The sequence below is a fragment of the Oreochromis aureus genome, linkage group 7 (genome assembly GCF_013358895.1).
Source record: "Oreochromis aureus strain Israel breed Guangdong linkage group 7, ZZ_aureus, whole genome shotgun sequence".
NCBI lineage: Eukaryota > Metazoa > Chordata > Actinopteri > Cichliformes > Cichlidae > Oreochromis > Oreochromis aureus.
Genome location: NC_052948.1, coordinates 34,482,542 through 34,504,170, shown reverse-complemented (window position 1 = coordinate 34,504,170; position 21,629 = coordinate 34,482,542). Strand labels below are relative to the sequence as shown.

The 21,629-nt window shown below is 38.8% G+C and overlaps 1 protein-coding gene across 1 annotated transcript in view; it reads right to left on the bottom strand.

Moving 5' to 3' along the window:
- The window catches only part of cacna1bb (calcium channel, voltage-dependent, N type, alpha 1B subunit, b), a 207,017-nt gene that overhangs the window by 123,336 nt on the left and 62,052 nt on the right, over positions 1-21,629 (bottom strand). Inside the window, exons 5-6 of the mRNA XM_039614707.1 lie at positions 5,604-5,695; positions 4,514-4,666 (exon numbers count right to left, since the gene is read on the bottom strand). Of these exons, the coding sequence (XP_039470641.1) occupies positions 4,514-4,666; positions 5,604-5,695 (245 nt within the window). The remainder of the gene's footprint in view (positions 1-4,513; positions 4,667-5,603; positions 5,696-21,629) is intronic.

Sequence of the window (21,629 nt, the reverse complement as noted above, 5' to 3'; positions counted from 1 at the left end):
GAGCTCACCACTGCAACATTGTGCCCCCAGTAGGCTCTCATGTTAGAATGCCAAACTTTAGAGCATTAAAAAAGCATGTTAGCTGGTAACTTGGTACTCCACTCTCTCATTCAAATATCACTTCATGGTCGCTCCAAAAAACCCAACATGGTGCCAGTAAAAACAATAATATTGAGGCTTCAGAGTGCACAGTCTAAAACCAGTGGGTGATTGTCACGATAACTACATTCCAATATGGTCTCTGATCTAAAGGCAAAGTATCAAAAGACAGATTTAGAGAGATGAACCTCTTTCCTGTCATGCAGAGGTTGAGGTCAAGGTCTAACACATGTAATACACTAGGTCCTTATGACTTTAACTAGCATTATGACTCACTCATTAATACACACACACACATAAGAAATGAAGAAAACATAACCATCCAGAAAGTTACCAATGCTGCACAGCTCAAACCCTGCTGTGTCCGTGTGACCAAAATAACTCAAGAACACATGTGCTGTACATTAGCAAGCTGTCACAACTGCTCACACCATTACAAGCAGGGGTAAAACACACACACACACACACACACACACACACACACACACACACACACACACACACACACACACACACACACACACACATATGCTTATGCATATAGACGCACACATATTTTACAAATAGCCAAAACAATAACCTTCACAATAGCCTCTATCTGACACTAGCAATGTGCAAATAATCCTTCTCATAATATTTTATCACTGCATTACACAACGGGTAATTTCAGCCAGTCAACCTGACTGTTTTCTATAATTACTAGAGCACTGTAGTATAATAACAACCCCATAATAGTAGCCTGGCTTAAATTTATCAGAAATTGTTTTGCTGCTCTGCTAACTCATACACAGGAGAGCCTGTTACATTTTTTCTCCTTCCCTTTTAGTTTCATTTTAAGGGCCATAACATAAGGTTATGGTGTCTCATACTTAAGCATTTCACAATGGAAACGAACATTTTACAGACTGTGTTTCAAATTTCTTTGGACATAATATTCAACATGCACCTCTTGTCCGCCTTTCCAGGGTGCGTTAAAAGCAAAATAGCTAACAGTAAAGATGTGTAGTGGTAAGATGTGTAAAAGTTTGTTTGTACTGAAGCTCCTGAACACTGCAAATTATTGTGTGTCCATTGGCTGTTTGTGTATCATATTTAATACGCGAGTTTTTGAGACCTCTACATCATCGTGTGATATTTATTTCCTGAAAAAAACAACGTGTACAGTCGGACATGTGCAGCGCTACTCTAACCAAATTGCCCAAAATTGTCAGATGTAGCAAAAATCATACAAATTAATTAAAGTATACAAATTTAATCTCATATATGCAAATTAATATTTAACTTTTTGGTCTTTAAGGCAAAAGAAAGGGTTTAATAAACACACTAGTATTAAAAATTTGAATTATCTGACAATTATTTCATGGTTCAGGGTTTACAGGATTAGAAACTGAGGCTTACCCCTTTCAAATGTAAAGTAGGTTTTGAAAAAAAAAAGATTTTATTTACTGTCACCAAGGTGACATTTTGAATAAGCTTTTTTATCATCTGTCCATCCATCCATCTTGTTCCACTTATCCAGTTCAGGGTCAGAGGAAATGTAATAACTTTGGACTTTTGATACCAATTATATTATTGGAAATTATAAGCATGTATACAGGTAAAAAGGTTTGTTTAAAGATTCTATAATTAGACATGTGTTGTTTTCACTTTCCTTGTAAGTGCTTGTAAGTGCTAAGTTTGTGTTATATTTACTAGATACTTGAATAGGTACACCTTGATAGTACTGGGCTGGACCCCCTTTAAGCAAGTTTAATGTAGTTCACTTCAGAACTAGTCATTCAAGCTTGGTGTGAACCTCAGCAGGTCGTATTGACCATCTCTGCATAATCATTGTAGCAGCTGATCACTTGTACTTAACAAATTAGCAGGTGAAGATATATATATATATATATATGTACTACTAAATTGATAGATACTCACATTAAGGAGCATCCATGAGGCATCATACCTGCTCAGCATATGTAAAAGTAAGCCAAAAGTACAGACTGCTTCAGACACTTCACCACAGCATAGACACCTGTCGTTAAAACCTTCTGTTTGTGGGGTGCAAACAGCCAGAACAAAAAAGTACAAACTCCTCCAAAAAACAGCTCCTTTATAGTGGAAAAATATTCATAGAGCTTCTGTTTTTGTTCCTATTTTAAAGGTAGACAGCATAGGTACAAACAGCATATGCATTACATTGCAGCCAGATCTGAGTTGAAAAGAGGTGAAGTTCAGAGGCTGTCAGATTGGTGTGTAGATAACAACCTGGACCTCAATACCAACAAGACAAAAGAACTGGTAGTTGATTTCAGAAGGAGGAAGTCTGAGCTGAAGCCTGTCAGCATCAACGGGGAGTGTGTGGAAAGGGTCTCCAGTTTCAAGTTTCTGGGTGTGCACATAGACACAGACCTCCAATGGAGCTCTAACACCTCTACGGTTTTAAAGAAGGCCCAACAGCATCTCCACTTTCTGAGAATCCTCAGAAAAATGGACCTGAAGAAGGAGCTGCTGACCGTTTTCTACCGTTGCTCCATTGAAAGTGTACTGACATATTGCATCGGTGTATGGTTCTCCAGCTGCACCACAGCACAGAGAAAGGCACTCCAGAGGGTCATCAATATGGCACAAAAAATCATTAGACATCCTCTTCCCTCCCTGAAGGACCTGTACAGCACTCGCTGTCTCAAGAGGGCACGCAGCATCCTACTTGACTGTACACACCCAGGACACGGGGTGTTTACGCTGCTGCCGTCTGGCAGGAGGTTCAGGCTGCTGAGGTCCCGAACAAATAGACTCAAGGACAGCTTTTACAACAGGGCAACAGCCCTGATCAATGCAAATAGCTGACCTGACTGGCTACCTACCTGGACTTACCGTTAACAACGGTAAAACAGTAATAATAATTATATTTATATTTATAACAAGGTGCAATAATAATTAATGTGCAATAATAACAGTGTGCAATACAAATACACTTATTCTTCTTTATTATTACTAAGTTATTATACTGTGTTGTGTTGTTTGTGTTGCGTTGTGATGTGTCGTATCGTGTCATGTTGTGTTACATGTAGTGCCGACGTAGGACAGTTTTCCAATTTCATTGTACTATTGTACTATGTATGACTGTGCAATGACAATAAAGAGTTATCTTATCTTATTTCAACACGACTCATGTTTGGAGTCTGCCTCAAGTGGCCATTAGAAGAACTGCAGCTTTTGCCATTTCAGCATCGGCTTCATTTTTGCAGCTCCAGAGTTTGCGCTTTGGTCTTAGACAGTTTGGTCTCAGAAGGCACTGCAGCAAGGCCCAGTATGACATGAATGAGGCTTATGTTGAAAGGCACTCTACTAGAATGAAAATATGAAACTAGGAATGAGTGTAATAATCCTGAATCCTGAATCCTCACATGTGGTAAAACTGAAGTAATTTATTGGTGGAAACTTTAATCTCCATATTTATAGAATTGTACGCCTATCTTTAATTTAATTCTACAAATGTTCAGTTAATTTAAGGACAGTTACTTTTTTTAAAAGAAACTTTTACTACCAATTAACAGGAGCTGAGTGATAGTGCACCACAATAAAAGCTATTCATTTTCCTTAGGGAACTTCCTCTGAAACAATTAACTGATAAAATAAATTATTTTCCGGAGTTATAATTTCTTTTAAAAGGTAATGAAGCTATTTGAAGTTTAAAGATGAAATATACCTCCACGTTAACTGCTTTACCATGCAGGTCTTTCAGAAAAAGAAAAAACAAAACAAAAACAAAGCACTGACCTCATGCCCCATTGTGATTGATCACACACTTGTTTTTTCAAGATCTGAGTTTCATACAAAAATCAATGGCATTCAAAGGCCTCCTGAAAGGTAAAATGCACTTATTCTGACACGCTGCAGCTTGTATTGGTAAATTCCATTATTATTATTAAATCCGTTGAGATAAAACCTTTAAAAATGTAATGCAAAAGCTTTTCTCACTAGAATAAACTTCTGATGCAGGAGAAAGGTGAAATCAGTAACAGCCTCATTAACCCCATCTAGCATTGGGCCTCTCGATCGAATGGAAACTCAAAATATCTCTATTGGGTTACTACAAAAGCTATCAATCACAACTTGAAGACAGTGAAAATGCCATCTATCAATATCAGGATTTGAAAAATAGCTGACAAAAATTGTGCTGTGGGTTTGTTTGCTACATTGATGTTTATCATACCACCTCCAAGCACTGTGAACGTGCAGCTATTCATGTGGCAGGAGTACGTATACAACATAATCATTTATGCATGCCTACTTTAATAATGCATTATATGTTCTCGTATTTAACAAATACATGAACACAGACGAGAGAAAAAAAAATGCTCCAGCAGCTAAGCTGATCAGTCAGTGTTGTCCTACAAATACGCCACAGACAAGCTGTCGCTCTCACCAGTGCCGTTCTTGAAGCAGGTGGTGTGGAATTTGCCCATGTAAAACTCCACCCCAATGATGGCAAACATAACAATGGCGAAGAAGAGCAGCAAACCAATCTGAAGAAGTGGAACCATGGCTTTCATTATAGACTTCAACACCACCTGGAGGCCTGAGAGACAAGAGGAGAGGAGGAGAATGATTACAGGCAGGGATTTGCCTATTTTTTGGAATTTTAAAACTTAAAAGGCAAAGTGAAAACTTCATGAATATTAAAAAACTAAAGCACATACAGATATGTGTGCTTGTGTCTGCTATGAAAACAGATACATAATAAATTCAATTTTATTCCAAATTAGGGAGGCGCATAGACATGTGTAACAAAGTTACAGTCACAGTTAAAACTGACAAATAATGACAAAATAACCTACTTGCAGTAGGTAAAATAAGTATTTATGATAAAACGTAGAAATAAATTAAATATAAATTTAAATAAAAACAACATGCTGTATATCATACAACTGCTTTTGCTTGGAAAATTAAGTATTCATAAGAAGAAAATGGTCAGGAACTAAGCCAACTTTCCAAGAAGAACTGGATCTCGGCTGCTTTAGCATTTGCATTTACTGGTTGCATTACGTTTATCACACTGCTTTTAATTAACTGTTATCTTGCTTTATGTTACCCATTCGTTCACTACATTTAGCTACTACTTAATTTAACATGTGTTTATTATGATAAGTGACCAATTTTAACTATTCATCTTGGGCTAACCATTATGTTTTTTCAAGTTTTATTCATCGTTAACTTCATCTATCATTCTCTACTCCTAAATGTAATGGTTACAACAGAGTATTAGGCCCACATTAAGAAAAAATATATATTATTGATCATTTTGAGAATAAATCGAAATTTCTAGGTTAAAGTGAAATATCTATTTTGGGAAAAAAGTTGAAATGTTGAGATTACAGTTGTTGTATCAAGACAAACTGCCACGGTTGGCATCACATTTTGACTTTTTTCACAAAATACAATTACAACTTAAATCTTGAAAGATCAGCTTTACTGCTCTAATACTCCTTCATAAAATGCTACCTATATAAACTTACTGGGGATTCCTGACACCAGCTTCAGGGGTCTCAGCACTCTCACCGCTCGTAGCGTTCTCAGGTCAAAGTCTGAACCCACCGTGGCCAAGATTCTGTATGCAGATGCAAACAAAGACAAGAAATAAGCCCATTAAAAGTCAGAAATACATAAATGTATACTTTTATCTACAAGGAATATACTCTAGAAAAGCTTAGTGAATTTTTTCATGTGTGTGTGTGTGCATCCTTGCTAGTGAGCCACAGCTGCCAGCCCTCATTACAAGCTGTACACAGAACGAAAGACCTAAGTGCTCCAGTGAAACAGACACATAAGAAACACATGCTGTAGGCTAAAGAGAGAGCACGAGTGAGTGCGAGAGAGAGGAAGATGAAAATAAGAATTACTGTAAAAACATATATGTGAATGTGAACAAAGATATTCCTTTACATTTCCCACTTTGGACTGGTTCTCATAATAATAGCATTTTATACAACGTGCCGCACTCACACACATGCACGCTTTTGTACCAAAGTACCAAAGAGCAACTTGGCCTTCAGTATCTTGCCCAAGAATTCAATGGCACACAGATTAGAGCAGCCAGGGATTGAACCAGCAACATTTCAATTAGTATATGACCCGCTCTACATTGTGAAATACAACCACCCTATAAAAAGACCTTGCTAGACTTTATTTTCACTGAGTGCAGGACAGGCACCAAGATGAAGCAGACAGTTGCATGTTACCATCCACCTATGAATATGTTGCCATCTTTTTTTCTCTTTGTGTATGTGTTCAATATAATATTTTGGGGAGATTGGCAGGTTGGTTTCAGTCTAGTAGTGCAAACTTCAAGTAAAAATGAAAGTAAATACTGAGTGAAAGGCAATTATCTCTATCTCTGACATGTTTCCATTCAGTTGTTCAATGTGGGACTTTTTTTTTTCAGCACTAACCATACAAAAAATCTTCCTCTGTGACAGATACACTACAATGTGCCCCATTTAACTTTGAAATGAAACCCACACGTTTGCTTTGTTCATAAGAAAGAGTTATTTTTAACCACATTTGAGTATAATTAATATTTTTAACATCCCAAATGGGTGTGTTTTTTAAGTCTCTCAGTTAAGTACTGTTGGGAGCCCCAGAGCACCCTGAAAAACCTCAAGAGTGCAATAGCTTTTATGTTGAAGGCAGAATATACTCACGACTGACTGAAAGGAAATCTTCTTCATGTAAGTGTGCAACATGCTCACACACATTCACACACACACACACACACACACACACACACACACACACACACACACACACACACATAGAAAGTGAGAGAGAGAGAGTAGCAGACAAGAAGAAAGGTCATTTATCACTCACTGGTTACCAGTTGGCATGGTAACAAATAAGGCAAATCTATGCTTTATGATATCATCGTTATGGGTCGAAATCAGTCTGCCGGGATAAAGGTGACCGTCCTAGTGCTGTAGTATAGAATATATTATTTCATTTAAAAGGGCCATTTTATGATAAATTACAACTATTTCTCATTATCGGACTCTATCTGTGTAGCTTTGCATGATTCATAGTTCAAAATAATTCGAGTTTGCCTTATACTGGGTGTTGGTGCAGACTCAGCCAATTCAGGCCAACTTTCACCTGATTGGTTACCCTTTGCAACCAAAAGCTTTGAACAACAGGTGGGTGGGGCTTCTCTTGTGCGCCTGAGATTATAATATTATGAAGCTCTGCTGTTATTGAGGCCATACTGAGCCAAAAGTAGACAAAACACTCTAAAACCGAGGGTTTAAAGCAGGGGTCTCAAACTCGTAGCCCGGGGGGCTCTTGTGCCCCACGTCACCCCTACTTGACGTGAAGAAGTGGCCCATGAAGTTACTTTTTTTGTTAGGGAGGATTTGTTTGTTGTTGCGTGCAATGTTAAAATAAGTTCTTTAAAAAGCAAAAAATTACGAGCAATATGAGCAGAAGGCACAAACACGTTGAGGGATTGGCTGTGTTTTTTCAGTGAGAGACTTATTTGTAAAGAAAACAATTTTCACTAGCAGTCAAAAACTAATGTGTACACTTATGTCTGCATTTTTATTTTGTTAAAAAGGAATAAAATTATAGCATGTCTGGCCAGAAAGAGAGTCCCAATTTGTTTATTTGCTAGTTCACAGAAAGGCTTCAGATAGTTTGCAGTTTTGTCTTGTTATACAATATCTGAAATTTTAAAAAACAAACACAACTCTACTTTTTGGAAATATTTGTGGGTGTTTTCTTGTTTGTTTTTTTCGTACTACCTGAACACTAAAATGGCCCTCCAATGAGATGACAGTGCCAGCAGTGGTCCACAGCTCATTTAAGTTTGAGACCCCTGGTTTAAAGAGTTTTTGGCTTAGAGGAATAACTTTTACATGTGTTGATCTCATTATTTGAAACTTTGTCCTTGTTTAATATGAGCTCCCACCAATGTAGTTGTATATATGACAGAAAATAAGGAAGGGCATAGTAGTAATAGCACATTTTACGTACAGGCTTTGTTCAAATTCTATCCCTGGAACCTATTCACAAATGTTTTCATTTACTTTTTCATATGTGGTACATTTTATTTATCATACTATAATTTCATCTTTCAGTTTCTTTTTTTAAGTGACAAAAAAGGAAGCACAAAGTGAGAGCTCACAGTTGAGGGAGGAGTTAAAGATAACACAGTGGTGAGGACTGTGTAGGAATAGTGTAGCAAAAGCTTCTAAACACCACACAACAGGAACAGCTACACAACAGCGCATGTATTCATAAATGTACTTGCACTTCTCTTAAGAAATAAACAGGCTTTGTGTGCCCGCTTATCTCCGTTGTACTAACACATCAACGTACAGCATTCATGCTCAGGGCGACGCCCTAGGCCTAAAGTTGACATAAACCTATTTGAATTTCAAAATAAAGGCTTCCAGGTTGAAAAATACAACCTTATCTTGCCCAGATTTGGATGGTGTAACTAGTTTCTTCTGTGGCCCTCAGTATCCACTTTGCTCGCTGTCTTAAAAAGCTTCAAGATATCTGAAATATTTCTTCCTTATCTAGTGGAAGAAGATGCAATGCATTGTGTAAGCCCTTACGGCCACCCAAATAAGTAAAGGCATAAAAAGCCATATATATGTGTAAGATTTGCTAATATTATGATTTAATATCAGATCAGTTGTTAGATGTTATGTGTGGTCCAATGGCTGTAACAATATATAATGGGGTAGTCCAAAAACAGAAACATACAGTGCACACGCTGTAACATAATCCTGACTCTGACAGTTCAGATTTCTCTTGTAACTCATTCTAGTTCTTCAGTTTTCAGCACTTTACTGAAGTCAGTATCATCTTTAGTCAACTCCCATTGCACTAATGACTGTCACACATCAAAGAGGAAGCCCAGGTGGAACAGTGTTTAGACCTAGATAAGATCAGGTTTTTAACTGTGACAAAAGAGGATTAAAATCCCACGTCTGAGCCGGGAAACAAGGATAACATTTAAATGAAGAAACAACCAAGGAGCGATTTACAGCAGCTGGTAACACATCTAAAAGCAGAGTCGACCCTAAGCTATGTATTAACCAAAAACCAAAAGTTTCTTGATATTTGTTTGTAGTTTAAAATACTCCACAACAGGCCTCTCTGTGACTCCTACTACACCTAGCACTACCATTGCTGTGTGGTAACTACAAGCTCTGAAACCTAAAATGCTCCTTCATAACACCCAGAACCTCCAAGGGAAATGCTTGTCATTCACCCAGCTGCAGAGAAAATATCAAGGCAAGGATTCCCAAACACTAATGTTAGCTTTCTTTGGTATTAACAGTCATGAATCTGAACTTCCACAGCCATTTACAGAGCTGCGTATGGACAAATGTATGCTCATTTATCCATTCATATTCTTAGTCACCTATCCAATTTAGGTTTGCAGAAGGAGAGAAGTGGGGTACACCTAGAACATGTCACTAGTCCACATCTCCACTAAAGTACGAGAATGATGCTTCTCCCCGACTGCATGCGAAAGAGTTATACCTTTTTATAAAGTACAAGAGTTGACATTTTTGCAGCAATAATTTAAGGCTGGAAGTGCTACTCAATGTCTGAGCAAAATCTGCACATGCAAGAACTGTTTATTCAGCATACGTCACTGTGACCTGGAGAAATCATAGACTGTATAGAAGATGGATGTAGCCTGTGTGTTATCACCAGCTGGTTAGTGTTACCCTCGAGCTAACCGTTTCTGCTGTCACTGTCGTGATGTTTTGATTCTGGATGTAACAAGTTTGAGCTGGATCTAAGTGCAGGTTCAGTAGCAGTTTTCTAATTGAGTCGCCCCCTGCTGGGAATTACAAAGCATGCACGTTGCACACTTTTCAGACCTGGAAGCTTCCTCTTTCCTACTGTCTATGAGAGGAACAGAATAAAAGGGCCTATGAAAACATGAATCACCCTCTGTGCTATTTTTTTTTTTTTTAATCACAGTCAATACTTCACTTTGGTCTGTTGCAAACAGGTGTGTGTATGTGGGTGCACATTTCTTGTGAAGGATCTATCTGATGATTGTGTAGACAGACGGTCGGGTAGGGAGCAGGTTGACAAAGAAGAGTTTTAATATCACTTTATCATTTCCACAATATATCCATGCCGGCGCCAGACACCAGCACAGGATATGCAGAAGGTGATGCTATCGTCTGTCAGTCGCTTACACAGCGATATGCCACTTTCCTCCCTATTGTTAGACAGACGTACAAAAGTATGTTCATGCAGGGGCAGACTGATAAAGAAAAAAAAAGGACATGAGCATGAAAAAGCACAGAATACAAGAAGATTTCTACATAACTGCATAAATTCAGATGAACACAATAAAGGTTCGTTTCCTGTTTAGTTCATCAAATATACAGATGTGATTCAGCCTTTATGATTGGATTATGAATGGCACAGGAACTACTTCAACACTGAAGAAACAATGGCGGAAAAAATAGATAAGAGTGATTCATGCTGCCCATCAAAATCCGCAGAATGAAACTTTGCGTCATTTAGCTGTCCATTATTTTTTGTTCTAAATGCAAGGAAAAAAGAAAAGAAAAGAAAGGAAACTGTGTTATTGACAATGAAGTTCCCATCCTGATTAATTGACATGCTTTCAGAAGTGACTTAAACTTCCCTCCACACGGGGCGATGGCCAGATGTTCATAACCAAGAATGGAAAAGTGAAGTGGCTAATGATGAACATGGATGACGTTAAAGAAAACATTCCTAACACTGCATTAAATGTTAATCATAAGAGCTTACCCAAATATAAGATCTAGAACTTATGTAATGTGAAAAATGCTCCTCAGAGTGACACAGTTGGCATCTATATATGCAACTCTGTTGAGGTTTTAAGCCTTTTCTTTTGTTCATCGCTGTGGTTTCACCGCAGCTACTTTCAACATCTTCTGATTAAAGAGCGAAGCCTCTGAGGTACATGAAGCAGACACCGTCACCAGCACTGTGTCATATGCACATGTTAGTGCTTTTTATGTACTATAGCCTTTGTGGATCTATTGAAAACAGGCAAAATTGTAATCTAGGGCTGAGTTGAATATTTGTGCACTGTGTAATAAACTCTGTTTGTGTTTTCAAAGTGGAAAGATTTTTTTCCCCAAGGCTACAAAGAATGTTCAATATGAAGTCCGGAAGGGAAACACAGAGAACATTCGTGAATGTAGTGAAGTGGGAAATGGTTGGTGTGACAGAGGAAGACGCTAGGGATAGGGTGACAGTGGGGCAGACAGTCCTCTGTGGCAAACCCTATATGGAAGAACCAAAACAACAAGAAGATAAAATGTGCATTTTACCAATGTTTATGTCTTCTTCTCTAAGTCACAGGCATTAAACTGTTACAACTTCGACACTGAGATTATGATATATCGCATTATATTGATGCTCAAAGTTTAAAAAACAACTCTAAAGCCAAAACCAAGATTTTAAGTTTAGATTGTCACACTTGGACTGATATGATTGTATCAGCATGTCTCTCTGCAACCCTGGTATGAATGAGTGAAAGAAAATGTATGCTGGCTGGATATTTCGTGTGGATATCTTTTGTAATTATGAAGTTATGGAGGCTCAAAAATGCTGGATAATAAAAATCAGCTGATTCTCAGGGCGTCAAGTGGAAGACATAGTTGATTTTTTCAGTCATCAACTCCTCACTGCTCAATTGTATGTGTGTTGCATTTGTAATGATGAGCTTGTAGCATAGATGCCAAACTGTTTTCTGATCCCTTAATAAATCAGTCATTTGGGTTGTCTAAGGAACTAAAGAACAATAAGCACGACTTGGCGTTTTTCTTTGAGATTTGGTGGAGATCAAAGTAGTAGAATTACAGTCCTCAAGTGGATGAAGTTGTTGGTTTGACCCAGCATCAAAGGAGCTTTTTACATTCTCATGTATTACTCCCGTTAGCAGCTGAAGTTCAATCATTACCATATCCTGCCAAATGTGTTTATTTTGTACAAGAATATGTACTTGATAGACTCATTAGAACCATTTTTTTAATAACAGAAGCAAATTAACGTTTCAAAATGTGTAGCTATTCCTTTAAGGAAAGATACAAAAAACACAGAGGAGGACTCAGAACGATGCAGCTGAGAAAAAGAAGTGGGGGGAAAAATGGAGAAAAGCAGATTCCTGTGAGGCTGACTGATGTAGTTTAATTACTGCGACCCTGCCCAGCTGGGCGCCGGGGGCTGTGATTGAGTTTTTCACACATGCCGGTAAGAGAAGACGGAGCTCTCTGAGGACAGACAAGAGAACATGGTGCTGACAACCTGACTGAATAACTGCTGCCTGTCTGTGCGAGCATTACCAGCTGGTCACTGACTGTCTGCCTCACATCCTGTCTCTCTGCTTACTTCTCTGCCTCACAAGAAGCAAACAGTGAATCTTTTCCGTGCAATGCCTGCTCGTTAGCGTGTGGCTGTATTCTCCTGGGTTAACGCATTAATCTTTACCGCAGTGCTACCACTGTGGGCAGTTCATATGGCCTCCGCCCATGGCCTTCAATGCTTTCAGTACTGAAGAGATTCACAATAGTTTTAGCTCCTGTGGCAGGCATCTCCCTCTCCACTCAATATTGCAGTAAAGATGTAGATTGGTGTACTTTTTTTGTGGCTTACTGCATCTGTGAGGTGAATGAGGGCTGCATTTTTTCAGAGCTCTGGTGGGAGGAGCCAGAGATGTTGATGAAAATGGCACTCTGAACTGAGCCACAACTGAGCACAGGAAAGGAAAAAAGCTTTTTAAAACTTATTTGGGGGCAGTTTTCAAGCAGTACTACAGAGGCAGGTTTTATGTCCTTGTGACCACTGAAACTGATGCGCTCTCCAATTTCACTTAGTCAGGAACTTCAAAATAACCGCCTGCAGGCATTGCTAATTGGCTCTGAAGAACTGAGACTTGCTTCAGGCTTGTAAAAAGCCATTCTTTTCTCATTGCTTGGGATAAAACTATACTGATTACTGCACTTGATATAAGTGAACAAAAGCAGAGTAAAAACATTAAGACAGATTAAAATGGTAAGCCTGTGGTTGATCCACAGGATGGGACAGAGGACAGTAGATCCACAGGTCGCTTGTGTCATTTAGAGGACCAGAAGTCTAAGGCAATATTAGTTCACTGAAATTCTCTGGAGAAAGATCATTCAAGGCCATTAATCCCAAATTTAATTTCTCGTGTCAGCATTTATTATCAGGACGTCTTCATTAAGTGTAGGAGTCACTGGTCTAATCACTAAAGTGCAGTAAGCATCACTCTGCTGTTTGCTAACTCTACTGTCTGATAAGTCAATGTCTATTTTCCCTTTTTTTCTATGCAGACTTCTGTCAGCATCTGTTGGATTTACCATCAGACATTGGCAATTAATGATACGTTGTCATGTCTAGTAATGTGTTTCTCCTTTCACCCCAACCGCCTCCCACTTTTGATTATCTGGTGAAAATGCCGTTATTTTTCTCAGTAACAGGACGGCAGTTGTTTAAAAAGATAGTTATTTTTCAAACCTGATGAAGATCAAATCTGTTCTTCCTTGCTGGAACCCAACCAGGTGAATCAGTTTTACATTTGTTGTTGACCAAAATCTCTCTTTCGATCATCTTCGCTTAAGCTCAAATAAGCTGGTCTCAGTCTGTTGGGGCTTTATAACAACAGACAAAAGAAGAGCACCATTGCTAAAGGAATGCAGCACAGCAATTATTTTGACTCGCTTGTTTTATTTTCATAATGCGAATATAAAATTAGATAAATTCAAAAGCCCTTACGGGTAGCATCAGGAACCAAATGAAACATGAGGAGCTACCTGCTTTGGTCACCCTGTGTAAATAAGGTAGTAAACAATAGTAGCAGCTTTTAATTTCTAATAGAATAAGTCAAAGTAACACAAATAATACCAAAGCAATACCTACAAGATGTGGCTTTTAAGATAGAGCTTTACAGCTTTACAACCACAATTTTCATGAAACTACAAACCTCTCTCACCATTGCTCTGCTTTATCAGTGACATTATGGCAAGACACTCTATAAAAAGTATCTCTGATATATCTGGTCTATTTCATTACAAGGGTACATGGACATAATGGCACATGACCCAACATATGATGTAGAAAATTAACCTCCTCATTAGCCACAGGCTTATTTCTTGCCAATTAGACCTCGTTTCTAACATCCCATCTAATAAGAAACGAGCCACCAATCATGAATCGGCCTACAGAGTGTCACATCCTGTTTGTGAACAAACATGTTTGTGTACGTGTGCGCGTTAGTGTGTGCGGTCGACCATATCGCCGTGACGTTATACGATGCGAGTGGACAGCTATGACAGTCAGGAGAGCAAGCATTTCCCACTATGCACATGAGGACAGAAGGGGGTACTCATGAACTCATCGCGGCTGTCAGAGCCACTTGCCATCAAACGAGGTTGCCGTGGTTCTAAATTAACACTGCATGTATGCGCAAACATGCACGCACACATACACACATGCAGGTTTCTTCTTATTAGACTCATGAATAAATAAAGGCACTCAACTAGCACAATAAACTATAGCTGCTGTCCTCAGGCTATAATGTAAATCATGACCATAGGATGAGTTCGAGTCTAAAAAATGCTCCTTCATACGTAACTGAAAAAAATGTATATGTATATATATATATATATGTATATATATCTTCATCAAGCAGTCATCAGATTCAAATAACATAGACATTTTTTTTTCTCTAAAGTTGCAGGTTTAGAAATGAATGCTTATTGAATCATAGGGTGTACTTAGTTTTTCATACACTTTTTCTGCATTTTGGCTTGTTTTTTTCCTTAAATAAACATACCGTATTAGATACAGTGTAATATGGCATATGTTGTTGTTCATCTGAAGTTGCATTTGCCTAATTTTAAATCTAAGAATTTAAGAAGAATTTTGCCAACACTCCTGTCTTCCCTTGGTTTTTGCCACATTTTTCCTGGTGGTCTTTGCTTTTGCTGTTTTTGCCAAGGAAGCTCCTAAAATTTGCGTGACCCTGACCCTCAAACTGTATATATTATTAGCAATAATTCAAGAACATGCAAAAGTAAACATTTAGCGGTTTATCCCTTATGTTACCCAAGTAACATGCAGGCCGGTCTGATGCTTAAACAATTAGCTACTATCTTAGCTGTTGCAACGCACATTAAACAGCGAGACTTCAAAAGCATACCAAAATAAACAATGGTGGGACATGCAACTCTTTGGATGTGTGCTATACAAAGATGGAAAGATTGGCTTCGATTCAAGAGTCAGTAACAACCATAGTCAACAAGTGGCAAATGTTGTCATCAAAACTATCTGAGCTGGATAATTTGATGAAATTGGTTGTGTGTTGTTGTCACTGGATAGATGCACCATGATTCCAGTGTGCATGGAGTCTCTACAGAGTGCAACACTGGAAAACTAAAGCCTCTTTTCCACCATTACCTACTCAGCTCCGCCTGACTTGACTTGGCTCAGCTTGACTCAGTTTCTTGGGTTTAGGTGGTAGTACCTGGTACCAGGCAATTTTTTAGCACTGGCTCAGCTGGGGTTCCAAGCAAGAGGAGTCAATCTGAAAATGTGACGTTAACAGACTGCATCCCACTGATTGGCATTCAATGAGTCATAAGAGCAACTCCTTCACAAAAAGCAAAACTGCCATTTTTGAAACCTGGCAACATGTGAAACAGCTACAAATCCAAAACAGTGGTCCCCGAGTCTGACAATCAGCCATAGACCAAAGAGAAGGTATACCATTGCCTCAGCGACCTCCATTGTTGTGTTGTGTTTGTGTTGCATTAAAAAAAAACGTCACAGGACTTCCGGCTGAGTTGCTATAACGACCCCACATACATTGCGGTGGAACTCAATTGTAATGGAAAACAAGCAAAACCAAGTAGAATCAAGTTGAGCTGAGCTGAGTAGGTAATAGTGGGAAAGAAGCACAAAACTACACAATTTACACAGCATAGTGTACACAGTCGCCTCAATGTGTTTTATATTTTAAGGTAAAGACTATGATAACACTGAAAAAATTCCTGTAAGCAAGCACTTGGTGACAGTGAGAAGAAAAAATTCCCTTTTAAAGGAAGAAACCTCCGTCAGAAACAGGCTCAGGGAGGGGCAGCCATCTGCCGCGACCAGTTGGGGGAGTGGAGAGGAAGACACTGCTTTATGACTTAACATCTCTTATCAGGAACAAACCAAACACACAAGTGTGGATTTTAAAAATAACAACAGGATTACAAAGCTCTACAGTAAATGTGTGTTCATTTTAGTAGTTGTGCATGGCTCGGGTGGAGGCGTGAGATGTGTTTTTGAGCCAAAGCTTAAAGTCCCACCTGAGTAAACATAAACTCCAGAGCAAAAGGAGAAGGTGCTCCCCCTTTAACCTCCCCTCCTCCTCCACCCTTCTTTTCCTCCTACATCTGAGAGTTGATTAACCCCAGTAATGAAGCCTGAGTTGTCAAATCTTAAACACAGGTTGTTCCCCAGTCTCACGCCGAGATAACTTAAAGTGAAATCAAAACTGAGACTTGTGTGTTTTTTCACACATGGTATCGGTGCTTGAAGTGACAGAAGCAGACAGAGAAAATGGAGTTAAAGGGAGGAAGGCAAAGAAAGGCTGTTGCAGTGGTGTGCACAGTGTTTGGGGTTTGGGAGTCCCTTTGGCTCAGCTATGTGTCTCTCCTATCCTATTTTCTCTATCAGTGCTTCATGGCCGCCTAACCAGAACCTCACCTGACGATTAAAGATCATAGAAAGCAGTACAATACAATGTTCTTAAGGGAATTAATGGGTCCTGACATTGATTTAAATTTTTGACACATACTACCCACTTAAACATTGCTGCAGACCAATCGCCTCTCTTCACACACACACACACACACACACACACACACACACACACACACACACACACACACACACACACACACACACACACACACACACACACACACACACACACACACACACACACACGGCAATGTCATAACAAATGTAAGCTGGTTTTCAGATAGATTTTCAGAGACCTGACCCAAAAGGGAACCAATTCAAGAAGAGGCTGACCTTCGCAGACCCAAATAGAGAGATAACACCAACACTGCTGGCAATATGAGTCACCACCAGTTGATGTGCAGCTGTGGTTAAAAAAAGGCATAGCAGTATATCTTTGATATCCTGCTTTCTAAGTTCACTGTCTGCCAGAAAAAAAAATCACAAATGATTCTCCAGTGATAGAGAGTCAGCTTTGATCGGCTGAGATTATTACACATTTTGACACAAAGACATGCTCAGGTCGTATTTGACCCTGTTAGATTGAATATGGTTTGGACCAGACCCAAGTCATTTCGCTAAGTGGACTTATAAAGACTCCATTTAGGGGATGTGTTATGGTAGGAAGGGGTATGGGTGTCATCCAGAAAAGCAGTGCTAGTGCAATGTAAAGGGTGTAGAGAGTAGATCACTTCCCCAATATTTGATAATCAAATGAAAGCCGTTACATGGCGTTTTAACCATTAGTAGCACCATGTTACTGTTTTCATCCTTTTATCTGGGTTTAGAGGTTTTGGTCCTCTACACAATGCTTGTACTGCTTGGACCACCTTTTATTTTGATTCAACAAGGCATTGGATTTTGGGCCATACTGACATAATAGCAATACTCGGTGCAGATTTGTCAGTTGCACATTCATGAAGCAAATCGCTTGTTTCACCACATCCCAAAGGTGCTCTGCTAAGATCTGGTGACTGTTGAGGCCATTTGAGTGCAGTGAACTAATTTTCATGTTCAAGAAGCCAGCTTGAAACAGTTTGAGCTTTGTGAGATGGTGCGTTATCCTGCCAGAGGATGGGTAGGGCATGCCCACACAATGACCTCACACAAAGATCCCAGTAGATTAGCAATTCCAGCTGCTCTACCACATATCAAACTTTGTGTGTATCTTTATACAAAATATAACTTTGAAAAAAACATTGCATTTTACTCAGTAGGACTTGAAACTAGCAACTGAGAATATGAGTTTGTCAAGAAAGATTTACTGAGATGAAGAGAGAATATGGACAAGTTTCAGCCAGGCTATTGTCAAAACAGACTTCTTTTGGCAGCTAGAGATCTCACTCCTCCATTGAGCATTTTATGAATTCAGTTGTAAGCCATTTTTGCGTTTGACTTAGCTTCTCAAATCTGGAAACTAGGTCTGTCTTTTATTAGTGCCCTATGTTTTACAGCAGGAATTGTAGCAACGAAGGCAAAGAGGCCGGAGATTGCCAGCAAATAAATGATGGTACAAATAGTTGAAGTTTTAAAAAGAATAGTTTTATAAGCAGGAAAACATTCAGCACATTTAAAGACCTTCAATACTGTAATGCTTTGATGCTGTGTGTAAACAGAAAAGTCCTCAGCATACTTTCAGACATGAATTGACAGATTGTAAGCTGCAAAAGCAAAGCATTTTATATCATGTTGATATGTCCATATGTGTGAGCAGATTTTTTACACATTCAGCAGTTACAGAGGAACATTAGCCTATTATTAATCTCCACAAAGTCCTGAGGGAAATATCGGCCACTTAGACTGTTCAATGCCGCACAAAGTTCAACAGATAGTTACAAGCTGTATCTACTTAAAAACAATGCAATGAGAGCAAACAGTAAAGTTACGCATGAGACAAATAAACCTTCAGCCGGAATTCTCCATGACATTAAAGCTAAGGAGATTTCCACATTCAGGTGAAAGCTTTGTAAAATAGAAACACTGGTAAAATGTACACCAGTTGTGTTTTTGTTGGGTGCGTTTGTCTCTCAGTACAACAAATGGGAGACGAAGGAGATGCTCACAGCTGCAAAAATACAAGGAGTTTGAAAGATCATTGAAAACAAACAAAAGCTTGTTAAACACATCTTGAAGACCTATTTTCTCAGTATGCTGCTGGATTCCAGTGTCACATTTTAATTTAATAAGTCCCAGATCACGTAATATTAGCAGGGGAATGGAACGTGGCTTTAGACCCTCTTTACTTTTATGTCTGCTTAAAGGGATCAGGGTGTGCTTGCAAAAGTCAATACAGAGTCCAGATGTTCCAATAAAAGCACCTCAGATCTGATAACCCATCATCACATATCAGCTCAAAACAGGAAACAGATGTGTACCACAAGAAGAAGAAGAAGAAGAAGGGTAAAAAAGACGTAGGTGTGAGTATGTTGTGCCTTTTTTCAAATCTGGGATTCTACAAAGACAAAGGAAACTGCACCCAGACCTTCAACAACTTTTCACTACTGTTAGCAGAACATCAACATTTTGGAGCATTTGCAAAGACAGCATGCTGACACAAAGATAGGTAGACAATTCAAATGCTACTGTATATCGATCTCTTTACGTTTTTAGTCATATTTTATTTACTTTTTCCTCTTTGCTTTGACACGTGACTTGAATGAGCTGGAACTCATAATGTGCTTTAGCCACATTTTAAACATGCACACAAGCATTTAGTGAAACTGTCTTTATAGGTTTCCTCTTTCTAAACGTCTCCATGTAATTTTATGATTGCACTCACATGATGCTTTTAGGGGAAATGTGTCTTCAAATGGGCAACGCGCAGTACAAGTGTAACAGGAGTACATTGTTTATGTAATCTTTCCACTGAATAAAGTCAGTATTTTCCAGTAAAGTAGCTGTTGTTAGAGAGGATATTTCCCACAAGGACAGCAAGATGCGCTCTGATTTATGTCTGTGATTTATGGGATTTATGCCTGTGTCGCTGTCAACTCGAGCCGATTTCTTTCTGGAAAGCTGCACGCACATGAAAGAGCAAGTATTCAATGCATCGACAATTATTCTATATATCTCAACTCAAAGTACATCACTTGGATTGAAGCCTGAAGGGTATTGAAATTGGACTTCCATATGAAATAACATTTTCTGTCTGACTCTGCTGTTTGTGCGGTATATAAGCGCAGTACATTTTAAACAGAGTAAGAATAGCTTCATCTTCATGGGGTTTTTCCAAAGTGCTTACCAAGAAGCTAATAAAGAGCAACACAGAGAAGAGAACAGCAGACACAAAGAAATAAAGAAACATTAATAACCAGAAAGATTAATATAAGCCAGACAGTAAATATATTGCCTGAAATATTAGAAAGAATTTGTTTATTGCAGGCAGAAGCAGGTCTGCAAGAAATTATCTGTAAATATTGTTTCATTTCTTTTCCAACTTCAACTCTAGACTAACACAAAACTTTTCTTAAAGACCGAGTTTTTACCTCAAGGTCTCATAGTATCTATCACATATAAACATACAATCATCAGCAACAACATTAAAACCACTGAGAGCAAAAAAGTGAACGATTATAGTCCAATGCTGGGACACCGAACGCGTCCTCATCCACGCCATTTTATCAGATTCTGCCTGTTTCTTACTGTTACACCTACCATGGGAGCATTGGCTGCCAACAAGTAACAATTTCAGTTCAGAGACCTACAAAGTCCCCGTAAGGAATTTTAACCGGCGCCGTTGGCACAGGCTGGTCACAGTAGATCATGGTTTGCGTCCCATTTGGACCTCTGTTTTTTACACTTTGTTTTGCACTTTTTTTCGCACTTGATGATTTGTTTTGTTTTCACTCACAGTGTAGTTTTGCGTTCAGCTGCTGGTTAAACTTCAAGACTAAAAGGTGCTTGGTCAGGCTGAGGGAGAAGATAAAATACACCCTACACAACAACAATCCTGACACACTATGGCACGTGGGCAGCTTAGACAAAGCTGAATGTGACAGTTAAGGGACTTTGTGAAAGCAGCATCCTCCTCCCAGAAAGACAATAATTCCCAAAAGCATAAAAATTACTGTGATAGGCTTAATAAATCCAACAGAGCTAACACCCTGCCTTTAAATTCAGCTGATACAGATGTACCGCAATACACGTGGTCAAGCTAACAAGTGACCCATAGCCCACAAGGCCAGAGCTAAGGTAGAGAAACTTCTACTGATGAAAAAATGTGTTTTACTCTGTTATTGTCTTGATTCAGCAGTAAACCCAATGCATTTTTGTTTTCATTATCACTGACTCTGTTTGTGTGATAAACTATAATTTACACGACAGAGTTTATTACCATTAACATTTGCCCTATTCTTTGAAATAATGCCAATTAAATTAATATATTATAAACAGGTTATAAATCAGTGCTACTGTTTTTTTCTGATTGTCCTATTGATTTGTATACATACAGACCCGTTTTTCTGTTTAATTTGTTTCTCTGCCTAATTTGTTTGTTTTTTTCCTCCCTTCCCCTGCCCCAGAGGCAGTTTCATCATTTCAGTAATTATCATCTGCCTCAGCAAAATATCACTGACCAGGATGCTTAAATTCCACAGTACCTCCTCGCATTACAGCCAAAAGCATTAGCTGAAATACCCATGATGTGAATGTTGGTTTGTTTTGAACACCTCTTCCCATTTTAACCACCTCAGTGTGAACCCACTGCCCTT